Consider the following 13,275-nt stretch of genomic DNA (forward strand, 5'->3'; position numbering starts at 1 on the left):
TCGAACTAGATACTTTGATTAATAAATAATAGAGTTTTTTACCTAATCATATTTCATCGCCCAGGAGTTATTATTGCTGGCTAAATTATATTTATATAGATTCAAATATATAAACAATTAAGGCGTAGAATTTATTGTCATTATCTATACTTTTAATTGGTATAGCATACTTAATATATTTCGCAAACTTGTTGAGTTCATTAAATCATACACTGCTTAAGTGAATTTATAGTTTTGAAATATACAAAACAGATTGGAAAGTCATAAGATGATCTCAGGTTTCTTGTTTTATTAATCCGTTAAATTTATTTGATTTATCTCTATATTGAATTTTTAACTACTACTAAATGCTTTAACTAAATAAATATATAAGAAACTCATAAGAAATCTATTTTTTATTGTATATCAGAATGTCGATGTGAAATTATAAAGGAAATTTTGTACTTTGTCTCTACATTCAATTCCTACCTACTCGAACTCGTTGCTTTCATTTATGAATACATTGCATTGCATAATCTATAAATTTAAAAAATATATATCCAATTGTCTAAAAATACTCATATCTCTGCCTTATTGCAGGCATATGTATCAATAATCTCTTCGACACTGACAAAAGTACCCACAAAACCGCCGAAAGCGCCGAACATAAATAGCAATATGTTAATCACCAGCTTATACTTTAGACGCCCGTAACCCTGTTCGTATTGAATACAGATTTGCAGCAAAGCCGGGCACATAAGTCCCAATATAGAGAGACATAATGCCCCGACCAGCGACAAGAAGAGTCCAAGATCCGGTATGGCAACCGCAGCAAGAACTGAAATTAAACAATTAATACAATTCAATTTAAACATTAAAATTAATTTAAGTGACTTACAGGTCAGAATCACAATTACTGCGCGCATAATGAGTTCGTATCTCGTATGCTTGGATTCATCTGGGAAATGTTTAATCAAATACTTGTTCCAAATAATGTTGGCCGCAACATAACCCTGCAATGCATATGAAATATATGTTGTGACTGCAAATAATATCTTCACACACTGCGGCAAGCTACATAGAGAGAAAAAAAAACATGTAACGTATACGTAATATTTTTTGACTGCGCTCCTTACATATCTGTTTGCGGTATGTTGAGTGTAACGCTGCCCAATACCTCATTACCGTACCTCCAATAGCCAAAGAATCCGATTGTTGCATACAAAGTCAGCACAATGGCCATGCCCCAGTTCATGATGCCACACGGGGTAACATAGGACTTTGGTGTGGCCATATTCTCTTCAATAGCTAAGATCTGAAAGAAGTTAGTCATAGTACAAAGAAAGAACTAATTAATAATTAAAATTAAACTTACCACGCCCACAGCTTCTAAAGCAAAGAGAACAGTACCGAAAAAGACGGGCATCTGTCTGATATCCACAAGCATTTCTCGTTCACTTAAAGGAGGCAACTCAGTGCAAATATAATACATTACAATGGATAGACCTTTAGGCAAGATATAAATATTTATGGTTTAGTAAGCAAAACTTATAGTAAACACACTAAATAATATGATATCAGCAATAGTGGCTTGAAATTTTAAAATGATTATATAAAAACTTGCGAATTGTAAAAGCTTATCATGCATACATCTTATATATCAAATTTTTAAAAACTTAATTTGACTTTTTTGCACTAACCAAACATTTGGTGGTTTACCAGTTCTGCGGATAAGAATTTGATTTATTATTTCATTTGTTGAAATTAAAGCTAATCACTTATAAAAATTTATAGTATTGCTATGTAAAATTCAACGCTTGTACCACCAACACTTGTTCCATATAAAGTTAATCAATAATACTTAAAATGTAAATAGGTAATCATTATCATTATATATCATTTTGCATGGATGCCATTCTACTCTTATTTAATCAATTCGCAAACTGCTTCTAGTATCTACTGTATATAGTTTGTAGTAAAGTAGATAAAAATTCCCAAATTTGACTCACCGAAAAGGAGCAGAATATTGGCAGCCGCACAAAAGGGAGCGAGTAACTTGAGATTCCTGATGCTAAAGATGAGTAAAAGCGGAATAACCAGAAAGCACATGTGAGTCCGAACTGGCCACACGATGAGATTATGGTCGACAACCTGTTTGATGTTGCTCGCCATAAACACCACATAAATGCAACAGATGCCATAATGATAGAAGGCCAGAAATCCATCCACTATCGGGCTAGGAGTGAGTTTAAAATTCTGTTTAAAGAAGGTTAAAACAAGCGTCTTACGTGGCAAGTGGAATCAAGCATTGAAATATGGGCGGACCCTCCTTTAAACCAATTTCCATGCACTCCGAGTAGCTGATGTAGGGCACTCGCTTGCGCTTACATAGAATATACATGGATCCGAGCTGCAAAAAAATAGAATTTAAAACCAATTTAATAGCAAACTAGAGAACTTACTAAAATGTGGAGACAATATAGAGCTATGCAGCCAAGGATCACAGTCGAGATGCTGCCATTCAAATATCCAGCATGGGCGAAAGCATTGGGCATGGCCAGCACTCCAGTGCCAACTGAAGCCTTCAAGAAATGCACCATCGTTTGCCAATTGCTGGACGGGAATTATATAGGATTAGGCTGTGTATAACTGACTTTTTACGTACTTTGTGGGTTTCTTAACATCGCGATGCTCGTGGGGATCATAATCATCATTAGAATCATTCCTAAAATTGAAATTACAAATTTTATTTTAGAAAAGTATTTATGGATCTGCTTCTGTCGTCTTGTCATTATTGAATTAAATGCTGGCGTGTTTACTCACTTCATAATAACTTAAAATTTAGAGTAATAACGATAAAATAACTAAAGAATTTAATTCAAATGGAGCATCGAAATAAAACAAAAAATTTATTCAGTTTTCAAAATATATTTTAATTCATAAAAATGAGAATAAACAAAACGAAAAACCTACTAATTTTTTTTACATTTACTCATTCGCCACAGTGCTTAAAATATTGCTAAGTAACTAACATAAATTAATTCTAAGACAAAGCCTCCACAATATCGACGATGCTAACATAAGTGCCGATAATTCCGCCAAAGAAACCGAAGATTAACAACAACATATTGATCACCAGTCTGATGCGAAAAGGTCCATAGCCCTGTTCGTATTGTACACAGATTTGCAGCAAAGCCGGAAAGATGAGGCCCAGGATAGAGAGGCAGAAAGATCCCACGAGCGATAGGAACAAAGAGAGATCCGGAATGGCAATGGCACACAAGACTAGATAATAGATAATAGATAATAGATAATAGATAATAGATAATAGATAATAGATAATAGATAATAGATAATAGATAATAGATAATAGATAATAGATAATAGATAATAGATAATAGATAATAGATAATAGATAATAGATAATAGATAATAGATAATAGATAATAGATAATAGATAATAGATAATAGATAATAGATAATAGATAATAGATAATAGATAATAGATAATAGATAATAGATAATAGATAATAGATAATAGGTTGTGTAATACTTACAAGTGAGCAGCACAATCACAGCTCGAAAGAGGAGCTCATAGAGCGTATGCTTTGAGATGTCCTTAATACGTTTGCTTAGATACTTGCTCCACAAGATGTGTGCTGTGACATAACCTTGTAGCGCATAGGAAATATATGTGGTGATGGCGAAAAAGATCTTCACCACTTGCGCCATGCTGCGGAAGAATGTATCCAATTAGTATACATTACTATGCGTATGAGTAATATTGTGAATAAAGCTTACACTTCTGTCTGTGGTATGTTTAAGGTAACGCTGCCCATTGCCTCATCACCATATTTCCAGTAGCCAAAGAATCCAAGGAACACATACAAGCTTAACACAATGGCCATGCCCCAGTTCATGATGCCACAAGGCGTCACATAGGCACGAGGTGTTGCCATGTTCTCCTCGATAGCCAAGATCTAGCGGAAGGAATGCACAGATAATAAATGCAATTACTGCTAATGGCAGTTAAACTTACCACGCCCACCGCTTCCAGTGCAAAAAGCACAGTGCCAAAAAATGTAGGAAACTTTTTATAATCTTCAAAGGCTTCCCGTTCACTGAGCGGTGGTAAATCCGTACAAATATAATACAGTACAATTCCAAAGCCTAAGGTAGTAAACAAAATTCTTGTAATTATCAAAATAATGTCATAAAGTAATATAAAAGTGTTATTAAAAATTTCCAAGCCAATTGAAGGTAGATCAATGAGTGACGTAATCAGTTTAAACTCTATTTTTACGACTATAATAATAGTACTTTATCTAGTGATCGAAAACATATTTATGACTAAAACAAATACTTTAATCTTAACTCACCCACAAAGAGCAGCAAATTGGCAGCACTAGAAAATGGCGCAAGTAGTTTGAGATTTCTTATGCTAAAGATCAGCAAAAGTGGCACGATCAGCAAGCACATGTGCAAGCGTACATCCCATACGACGACGTATTCATCAAACAGCTGCTTGATGCTCTCCGCAATAAAAACGACGTAAACGCAGCAGATGCCAAAGTGATAGAAAGCCAAAAAACCATCCACAAAAGGACTGAGAGAGAGAAATACAAAATGGCTGATAAGATAATTAAGATATGAATGCAACAATTGACTCACGTGGCAATTGGAGCCAGACAGCGCAAAAAAGGTGGACCTTGCTGCAGACCTAGTTTCATGGCTTCCGAGAAGCTGACGTAGGGCACTCGCTGACGTTTGCATAACAAATACATGCAGCTGATCTGATAAGTAAACGGAAGTAATAAAAAGATTATTGACAATAAAAAGACAAATTTATTATCTCCATGTATATCGAAAAGAGATTATATCTATCTAACTTTATCTAGCTACATGTGCACTTATCGATTGCTGATAAAAATATTTAAATATATACTTTATCTACTTGTTAAAGTGTGATTATTGAATAGTACAGATTCTGCACTTAATGTAAAACATGATTAAAATGAATATATATTTTTGGATGTGCAAAAGAACCACAAAAGTTTTTTCTTTATGAATGTTTTAATTTACAATTTGTGTTGCGATAATAAATTAATTTTGTGAAGGAAAGTATTGGCAAATAAATTTATATATATAACAAATAAAGTGTGCAGTTTTTTGGTATAAAAGTAAAGTGTCTAAAGTACATGTTCTACACATGAGAAATGTGTACTTAAGTGAAGTCAATAATGTTTAGATCGACATTTTTATTTTTTAAAACGTAGTTTAATAAATTGTAAATAAATAAAAAAGAACGTTATTTTTTTTAATACAAGCGTAAACAAAGTGAATAAAATTGAACTATGCATTAAAATTTTCTACAATTTTGAGCAAGTCAACTCACCAATATGTGCAGACAGTAAAGAGCCAACCCACCAATGATCAGAGTCAAGATAATACCATTCACATAACCCGCATGGGCAAAAGCACTTGGCATAGCCAGCACTCCGGTGCCAACGGACGCCTTCAAAAAGTGGGCAAATGTTTGCCAGTTGCTTAAAAAATAGAAGAAAGTAAAGATCATGGAGATAATTCTATTTTTGTAGATGTCAAGTAATTATGTTGCGTTCCTTACTTTGTGGGATTTTTCACATTGCGATGCTTGTGAGGATCGTAATCATCTGATATGGTTGGCTTCGTGGGGTACACCATGGACTCATTTTTGATATCGGCTCTAAGATAAGCATTTAATTCACATTAGTTTGGATTTTTACAACACCCATTAATCGAGAGCGTCATTATGTCAGATTGCGTGTGTTGATTTTATTGCCCTCAAGGAACAAAACAGTTGTTAAACTTTATAATCGGAGGTAATCAGTATATACTGCTGTGGCAGTACATACAGCGTACAGTGTTAATTGCTAATGTCTTTTATGGAAGGTTGTTGTCATTAACTAACATTACAAACGAAAGACAGCAGCAATTGTTCTACCAAAAAATAATAATATACGAGAACAAACAACTCGAAGAGCTGACTCTTTGTCTGTCGCTTCTGTCATCTCTGTTTGCTCAACAGTTAGCTAAGAGTTTGTGACTTAATGACTTGAGTTGTTTAATTTACTCACTGCATTGTCAGCTACTCGACTGCACATAAATCGTTTATCACACACAAGATAAAAATGTAGACTAGGATTAACAGCGAGGATCACGAGTATTTCTGAAGGCACAACCGAGCGAGGAGACCGACGAGCAGCTACTAAATTGCAAATGCACGTCGAAGTAGCTTAAGGCCTGTGAAATGTGCACAACTCTAATCTAGATCTAGATAACACAGAAATCCAAAGGGAATAAAAATACCATCATCATAGCTGAACTTTGATTCACCTGGCGTATACGTAATAAACCCTGACTTTGAAGATCAAGTGTAACGAAAGCACAATACAAAAGCTAAGTGAGCTAGCCGAGACAGCAACCATTCTGTTCTAAAAGCTCAAAGCTAAGCAGCTTGCGTGGGATCTCGATAAAGAGAGCGAGAGCGAGAGCGAGACAGAGAGAGAGCTTTGCCGCTCTTAATGCGTTAACAGTGCCAAAACGAGTTAAGGTTTTGGTTTTTGTTTTTATTTGTTGCTTTGTCGCTCATTCTTCATCGAAAAACTGTCCACAACAGACGTGTAATCGCCGCGTTTCCCATTATTGTCGTGCGCGTGAAAAAATACAATAAAAGCTATAGCAACGGCATCAGGCCAGTAGAAAAGGTTAAATATATACCATACGTATATATATTATTATATACTCGCGGTGCTCGCAATTTAATGTGCTTCATATGGAAAATAATTCGAAAAAGCGACAAGTTAATGCAATTAAATTCAATCAATCAACAACCGGTTCTTCATTTGACACCCAACAATTAAATAATATAAAATAATAGTTATTATCAAAGCTGTCTATTTGATTTCACGGCAAAGTGAAATAAACGACGACAGTTGAAAAGTGTGCGGAAAATTTAGCAAAACAAATATAATCCAATCAATAATATATTATTATTATGCGTATTTGATCTTTGTGTGTGCGTGTGTGTGTGTTGGGAAATATCAATAACTGCCTAATAGTCACAATATAAACAAAACAAAATTCCCAGAAACGAGAACTCCACAATCATATACTATAAAACCAATAAATTATTAGCCAGACAGACATGGTATACTCCATAAAGGTGAGCAACGAACGCGTTTTGGCCTCAATAGACAAAAAAGCAGCCGAAAACAAAAAAAAAAATAATATAAAATAAAATAAAAGTTAAGAGATTGTCTGAATCGCCAGCAGTTTAATTGTTTTCCCCTTTTTCTCGTTTCGACGTTATATTAGGCTCCAGTTTTAGATTTTTAAACGCTGTCTGGCCAAAAACTCGTTTTTGGTTTGTGGTCCAAAACGGCGAAAGGCAGGCAGAGAATGAGAGACTGAGAGAAAGAGCGAGCAAGAGATGGTCACCGAGAGTATTTTTGGCATTAAATCTAGCTATTTATTGGGATCTGTTTTTATTTTAACTTTGCGCGTAATTAAGCTCACTTAAAAATGCGCCCTATAAACAACCATTTTATTGTGATTTACTATTTTGCCAAATGCCAGACAAACTAATGGCAACTCATGCTCTCGCTCTCGGTCTTTCGCTCTCGTGACGTATACTTGATATGCGTGATAATCGCAACAAAATGCGAACCTATCGATTGGTTGACACTGCGTTATCACTTAAGTGTTACAGCAACAGCAGCAGCGACAACGACAACGACGACAATGTCTACTACTATGTATACTTTATTACATGGCTTTATCGTAGAACTGTCATCAAATTAGCTGCCGCAGGTATTACTTTTTCGAGTACCCTTTTAACACCATGTAATTACACTCGGCACTAAGCCAACAGCTACCAACCAACCAACCAACCATCGATTGTCCCATTTTCAAGCTAAAAAGTGTAAACAGCACTTTAGAGATCAGAGAGATGTGAGATTAAAGCGATGAGTGATAAATTGATTGACATCTCTCGAGGCTTGCCTATGGGAGACTGTACCTTTTGTCAAAGTCAATCACGGAAGATAGTATTATATAAGCTCATACATTGTCGAGGGCAGGGAGACCACCCAGGAGAAATAATATCTTATATAGCACTTGGCATGCGAGTCAAGTAGTGTACTCAATTGAATATATTCATGGGTGCATTAGGTTAGTCAAACATCGAGAAACACTACGCAGCACAGTTCAAGATTGACTAGCAACGTCTGATATAAAAATAGACACCGATTTAATAACTATAATTATAATTAAAGCCAGTTGTTCATTATTATGTCATGAACTGCGTCTTAGCAGCTTCTGGATTTTATTTTTTTATTCTCACATTCCCGCTCAGTGTCAAATTGGATTAATCATATGGGAAAGATTTTGCACGCAACTCAATCAAGGGCTAGACCTCGTGTTGGGGGCAATGAAGCTGCAATGAAGCTGCCCAAAATAATACTTACTATAGAGTATAGAAATGTAAAAATGATAAGCGACTCTAAAATATTTCATAAGGCTGGCAGGCACTGTCGTCGTATCTCAAGTCTCGCTGATAACGATAAGTTATTTTATATTTTTTTGTTTGTAGTGTATTTGTATTATTATGTTATTGTGTCGCATGGACAAGCGACCGAACACCATTAACGAGTACTCGTATTCGTATTCTTCGGGTTTAGTATCACTCTAAACATGATGGTGGTAAGGTGCATGCCAAAAAGTATTTCGTGTTCACTGGCAAATATTGCGCGCAATACCGTTAAATGAATCACATTCTGCGATTCGATTAGAATCATATCGCAGGCAATGTATAAGCCTCACGATTCCCCCTTGGGGGCTGCCTGTCTTATCAAGGAAAAACATGTCTCGCCTATTTTTGGACACTAACAAAAAAAAAAAAATACAATTTAATTGCCTACTCTATCAACACACTAAGAACGAGAGGGATGAAAGACGATAGAATGTGTCACAAGTTCAGATCGAGATCAGAGATACCGCAAAGCCAAAATTTGAAATGTAAATTTTCATTACCATCAGCTGTTGCAGAAAGCGTAGAAGTCCTTATCAACTTTGCTATCAGCTTTAAACAACTTATACTAATCTTTACGTGTTTTGTTATTCTTTTTTTTTATTTTGTTCGGTTGTAGAATAGCGAAACTGGTGAGTTTGAGTATTTCTACACCGATTCAGCACGCGTCAAACAGCCCAAATATGACGAAGAGACCGGCGAACCCGTCAACGATCGGATGAAAGTTCGCTATCGCAAGCACGGCAACTTCCATGTGCCACGCCATTTCTTGCGTGGCACCATCTGCGATGAGGTCGAGAATGTGCTGGCCAACAAATATCAGGCGGACTTCGAAGTCAAAGCCAAGTATCTGAGCGACGATGAAGCGCGTAATGTTACCGCCAAACAACCCACTAAAACGCCCGGCTATGAGCGTGAGGATTACATCGAAATGGATGGAGTGAGCACCGTAAGCTGGAAATCAATATAAATCTAAGATGTGTGTACTAAATATTTGATTTATAGAACATCATTTTGGGCTACGAACGCAACAAGACGTACTTGCTGTTCCTCATCCCAACGCTCTTCTGCTGGAGCTTTGTCGTGTGGTGGCTGTTGTCCATTCTGGAGATCGTTCTCCACATGATGGCACACAAAAAGAACTCGCTGACCATGCAGAAGAACCTCTATTTTCGCAGTCCTATGCACGTTTTGAGCTCGCAGTTCTGCGCCATCTGTCGCAACGAATACGGCAGCAAATACAACCGCACCTTTGATATACTTAATCGACAAATGCGCCTCGCTCATCGCTCCGGGGCACTTAAGGACATGGCCAAGGCAATGGGGTAAATGGGTTGGATTGCATTACAAGCAAAATTACATTAACAAACTTTACACTTTAATCGTAATAAAAGAAACATACACGATTGTTGTTCCACGTTTCAATAACAATAAATGCACAAATATATCACTTCGAGTACCTGAACTGCATTTTTAGCCAATTGCACACTCAATTCTAAGCAGTTTAGACGGGTATTTGCCTCATTTGGGTCACATTTGGTGACACACTGAACTTGGCTCCGGTGCAGGCAATAATATCATCGACTGTGAAGCCTTCGGCAACCTCGATCAAGGTTAAACCGACGCCCTTTTCCACCTGGAACACTGCCTTCTCCGAGATGATCAGATCGATGACTTCCTTGCCTGTGAGTGGCAACGAGCAGCTGTCCAGAATCTTTGGCGAACCATCGCGTGCATTGTGTTCCATCGTAATGATGACTTTTGTGCCGGGAGCAGCCACCAAGTCCATAGCACCGCCCATGCCCTTCACCAGCTTGCCCTGCAATTAAAGAGGGATTAATAAAATGCACTTTGCTTAAGGAAATACATTGCACTAACGGGTATCATCCAGTTGGCCAAATCACCAGTGGCCGACACCTCCATGGCGCCCAGAATTGTCAGATCAACGTGTCCACCGCGTATCATGGCAAAGCTGTCATCGGAGCCAAAGTAGGCAGCACCTTCCACAACAGTAACGCTCTCCTTGCCGGCATTGATCAAATCGGGATCAACCTTGTCCTTGGTGGGGAAGGGACCCAGACCCAAGATGCCGTTCTCCGACTGCAGCATGACGTTCATGCCATCGGGGATGTAGTTAGAAGCCAGCACTGGAATGCCAATGCCCAGATTGGCGTACATGCCATCGCTGAACTCCAGCGCCACACGACGAGCGATGCGCTCACGCAGCAGCTGAGCGGGATTTGCCTTGGCAGCTGGTTGACCCGCTTCCTTAGGTTCGGTGATGCGCAGACGTTCCACACGCTTGTTGTAGTTGCTGCCCTTGAAGATGCGCTTCACATAGATGCCAGGCACATGGATCTCATCGGGAGAAATGGCGCCAACAGGCACAATTTCCTCCACTTCAGCCACGGTCACCTTGGCCGCACGGCACATGGGTGCATTAAAGTTACGGGCGGATTTGTTAAACACCAGATTGCCCAGGGCATCGGCCTTCTGTGCCTTGACAAAGGCAAAGTCAGCGAAAATGGACTCCTCCATGACATAGTTGCGGCCATTGAAGGATTGCACCGGTTTCTTAACGCTCTCAACGATCACCTTGCCATCAGTGGAGTATTTGACGGGTGCTCCGCCTTCCTGGACCAAGGTAGCATAGCCTGTTGGGGTGAAGAATGCGGGAATACCGGCGCCACCAGCACGAATCTTTTCGGCCAAGGTGCCCTGAGGTGTCAGTTCAACGGCCAATTCACCGGCGAGATACTGACGCACTAGCTCGGTATTCTCGCCCACATACGAGCCAATCACCTTGGCCACTTGCTTCTGCTTAATCAGCACTCCCAGACCGCAATCGTCTACGCCTGGAAATAGACGCGAGATAAGATTGATTATTTGCAAAATTTATGTTGCGATAAAACACTTGTTTTGTTTGATTAACAGGGGCTGCTGTTAATAGCTAGTGATAGGCAACCCTGGCCAATCAGCTGTGCTCAGCTGAGTTCATCAGCCTGAACTAGTTCCCTCGGAACTTTGAATCTAGGAATGCAACAGGTGTCATTACCATATGATAACTGGAAATGCTAATTAGAGATGGAAGTTTCTATAGAATGCAATTAAAACTTCTCTTTAATTTATGAGCAATGCGAATCAAATATTTTATGGTGCTAATGAAAAGCTACTCGGATTTAAATCAATTTAAATCTTTTCAGTATTTGTTTAATGTGTTTTAAGTCAATTTAAATGATTCCGACATGTTTTTAGTGTCTCTCAAACTCATTAATTAACATTAAATATACTTCAGTATCTCAAAATTTAAATAAAAACACTAAAAACTATTTATTTTATCATCGTTTAAAATGTTTTTCCTTATTTTAAATGTGTTTACTAACAGCTGACAAATTGAAATTAAATAGCTTGTGGTGCTTATGCTTCTTGAATTTCAACTAACCAATTTTTTTTAAAACTAGCAGTTCTTTATAATGTTTGAAATGTTACTTTAAATCAATTCCTTACATTTTATTTTTAGTTTTGCAGAAAAGTTTCCCTTATTAACAGTTCGCTACTTAAAATCAAATGTTTTTAGTGATCAATTAATTAATACTGGTCTCTCTTAGTAAATTTTTAATTCAATTTGTTGATTCAGCTTTAGTTTGTACCATTAAATGTTATTTTTAAGAAAATTTAAATTGATTTTTAGCTCTATTTACCTCCGTTATTGGACACTGCTGTGATGTTCTTAACACCCTTCTGTTTCAGAGCATCAATCATCTTCTCGGGAATGCCGCAAATACCAAAGCCGCCAAAGAGGATCTTGGAACCATCTTTAACATCGGCAACCGCATCGTTAGCGGACTCGTAGATTTTTCCCTGTCGAGGTTTACCCGATGTCGAATAACAAGCAATGAGCTAAAAGTAGAATAACCAGGTGTTTAGATTAAATTAGGTTTCCAGCGGGCAGCAATTTGCATACAAGTTTGTCATGATTATCTATCTATATAGCGTGAGTGCGTGTTGTTTTTATTTTTGCAAACAACAACTTGCGTAACAGCCGCCTATTTATTAAATTGTGTTCGCTAGTGTTCGTTGTGGGGTGTCAAGGGCGAGGGGAATTTGTTCGCGTGGGGTGATCACAATCACGATCAAAATAGCGCTTATCAGGACTGTAGAAGAAGCCAACGAATCACACACTAATAAACTTATCAATCTTCACTATTCACACACACACACACTCACACAAACAAATGTGTAAACTATGCTGGGAAGTGTGTACACATCTAATTTTGGCATATCAACATGTGGCTGTTTAGCACCTGTTCCAAGACTGGATTCAGTCTTATCACGCACTAAGCGAGAGGTAACAATTTCTATGAGTGGCTAATAAAGTGTTAAAGATAGTCAAGAAACCCCACATAGAGTGTCTCTGCATTTGTTATTGTAGCTACAATTAGATTATCCAGACAAACACACGCACACGTTGGTATCTATGAATAAATAATTGCTACACTTTTAACTCACCTTGAACGCTGGACTCTTATTGGCCAGGCTCTTATTCACAAGAAATCTGCACAGCATTTTGTTATAATTTGTGTGTGGACTTTAAATATGAAGAATATTCCTTAAAAATTAATATTTTTATTGTTATTAACGCGAATTCCGTTGAATAAAAGCGCGCGTAACAATCGCCGTCGAGCAAAAGACTGACTGCAGATACAATAGTTAAATAACATTAGCAA

General features: G+C 37.6%; 4 protein-coding genes across 8 annotated transcripts; 1 reads left to right on the forward strand and 3 right to left on the reverse strand.

Annotated features, from left to right (window-relative positions):
• Positions 1-392: 392 nt before the first annotated feature.
• On the reverse strand, positions 393-2,932 carry LOC117571163 (proton-coupled amino acid transporter-like protein CG1139). Of its 5 annotated transcripts, none has more exons than XM_034253174.2 (9): positions 2,803-2,928; positions 2,645-2,704; positions 2,442-2,592; positions 2,268-2,389; positions 1,989-2,215; positions 1,355-1,485; positions 1,116-1,294; positions 878-1,053; positions 394-817 (listed from the first exon to the last, which is right to left on the reverse strand). In XM_034253174.2, the coding sequence occupies exons 1-9, from the start codon at positions 2,805-2,807 to the stop codon at positions 558-560; spliced, it is 1,311 nt and encodes a 436-aa protein (XP_034109065.1). In that variant the 5' UTR covers positions 2,808-2,928; the 3' UTR covers positions 394-557. The 5 variants fall into 5 exon arrangements, 2 of the variants coding, with proteins under 2 accessions (XP_034109066.1, XP_034109065.1); XR_004572420.2 differs by having other exon boundaries at positions 668-817; positions 878-992; positions 1,170-1,294; positions 2,803-2,929; XR_004572421.2 differs by lacking the exon at positions 394-817 and having other exon boundaries at positions 899-992; positions 1,170-1,287; positions 2,803-2,932.
• A 56-nt stretch (positions 2,933-2,988) lies between these two features.
• On the reverse strand, positions 2,989-6,212 carry LOC117571162 (proton-coupled amino acid transporter-like protein CG1139). Its single transcript, XM_034253172.2, has 9 exons — positions 6,096-6,212; positions 5,606-5,704; positions 5,375-5,525; positions 4,651-4,772; positions 4,359-4,585; positions 4,019-4,149; positions 3,781-3,959; positions 3,537-3,712; positions 2,989-3,264 (listed from the first exon to the last, which is right to left on the reverse strand). Exons 1-9 carry the CDS (start codon positions 6,098-6,100, stop codon positions 3,023-3,025), a joined length of 1,332 nt encoding a protein of 443 aa, XP_034109063.1. The 5' UTR covers positions 6,101-6,212; the 3' UTR covers positions 2,989-3,022.
• A 410-nt stretch (positions 6,213-6,622) lies between these two features.
• LOC117569101 (uncharacterized) lies at positions 6,623-10,007 on the forward strand. Its single transcript, XM_034250119.2, has 3 exons — positions 6,623-7,183; positions 9,168-9,497; positions 9,554-10,007. Exons 1-3 carry the CDS (start codon positions 7,166-7,168, stop codon positions 9,875-9,877), a joined length of 672 nt encoding a protein of 223 aa, XP_034106010.1. The 5' UTR covers positions 6,623-7,165; the 3' UTR covers positions 9,878-10,007.
• A 45-nt stretch (positions 10,008-10,052) lies between these two features.
• LOC117569100 (succinyl-CoA:3-ketoacid-coenzyme A transferase, mitochondrial) lies at positions 10,053-13,239 on the reverse strand. The gene is made up of 4 exons (XM_034250118.2): positions 13,058-13,239; positions 12,250-12,448; positions 10,427-11,403; positions 10,053-10,367 (listed from the first exon to the last, which is right to left on the reverse strand). The coding sequence occupies exons 1-4, from the start codon at positions 13,112-13,114 to the stop codon at positions 10,053-10,055; spliced, it is 1,548 nt and encodes a 515-aa protein (XP_034106009.1). The 5' UTR covers positions 13,115-13,239.
• Between the last annotated feature and the right edge of the window lie 36 nt (positions 13,240-13,275).

This window comes from Drosophila albomicans, chromosome 3, assembly GCF_009650485.2.
Source record: "Drosophila albomicans strain 15112-1751.03 chromosome 3, ASM965048v2, whole genome shotgun sequence".
In the NCBI taxonomy this organism is placed as follows: Eukaryota; Metazoa; Arthropoda; class Insecta; order Diptera; family Drosophilidae; genus Drosophila; species Drosophila albomicans.

What these genes read in the sequence shown, in the direction of transcription:
- LOC117571163 (XM_034253174.2), bottom strand. An exon ending in CTTTAGAAGCTGTGGGCGTG is followed by an intron (nt 1,295 to 1,354) that starts GTAAGTTTAATT and finishes AACTTCTTTCAG; the next exon opens with ATCTTAGCTATTGAAGAGAA. An exon ending in AACATACCGCAAACAGATAT is followed by an intron (nt 1,054 to 1,115) that starts GTAAGGAGCGCA and finishes CTCTCTATGTAG; the next exon opens with CTTGCCGCAGTGTGTGAAGA.
- LOC117571162 (XM_034253172.2), bottom strand. An exon ending in AATGTGAAAAATCCCACAAA is followed by an intron (nt 5,526 to 5,605) that starts GTAAGGAACGCA and finishes CTATTTTTTAAG; the next exon opens with CAACTGGCAAACATTTGCCC. An exon ending in CACTGGAAGCGGTGGGCGTG is followed by an intron (nt 3,960 to 4,018) that starts GTAAGTTTAACT and finishes TCCTTCCGCTAG; the next exon opens with ATCTTGGCTATCGAGGAGAA.
- LOC117569101 (XM_034250119.2), top strand. An exon ending in AAATGGATGGAGTGAGCACC is followed by an intron (nt 9,498 to 9,553) that starts GTAAGCTGGAAA and finishes TTTGATTTATAG; the next exon opens with AACATCATTTTGGGCTACGA.
- LOC117569100 (XM_034250118.2), bottom strand. Translation starts at nt 13,114, where the DNA reads ATGCTGTGCAGATTTCTTGTGAATAAGAGCCTGGCCAATAAGAGTCCA. An exon ending in ATAAGAGTCCAGCGTTCAAG is followed by an intron (nt 12,449 to 13,057) that starts GTGAGTTAAAAG and finishes TTCTACTTTTAG; the next exon opens with CTCATTGCTTGTTATTCGAC. An exon ending in AGCAGTGTCCAATAACGGAG is followed by an intron (nt 11,404 to 12,249) that starts GTAAATAGAGCT and finishes GTCTATTTCCAG; the next exon opens with GCGTAGACGATTGCGGTCTG.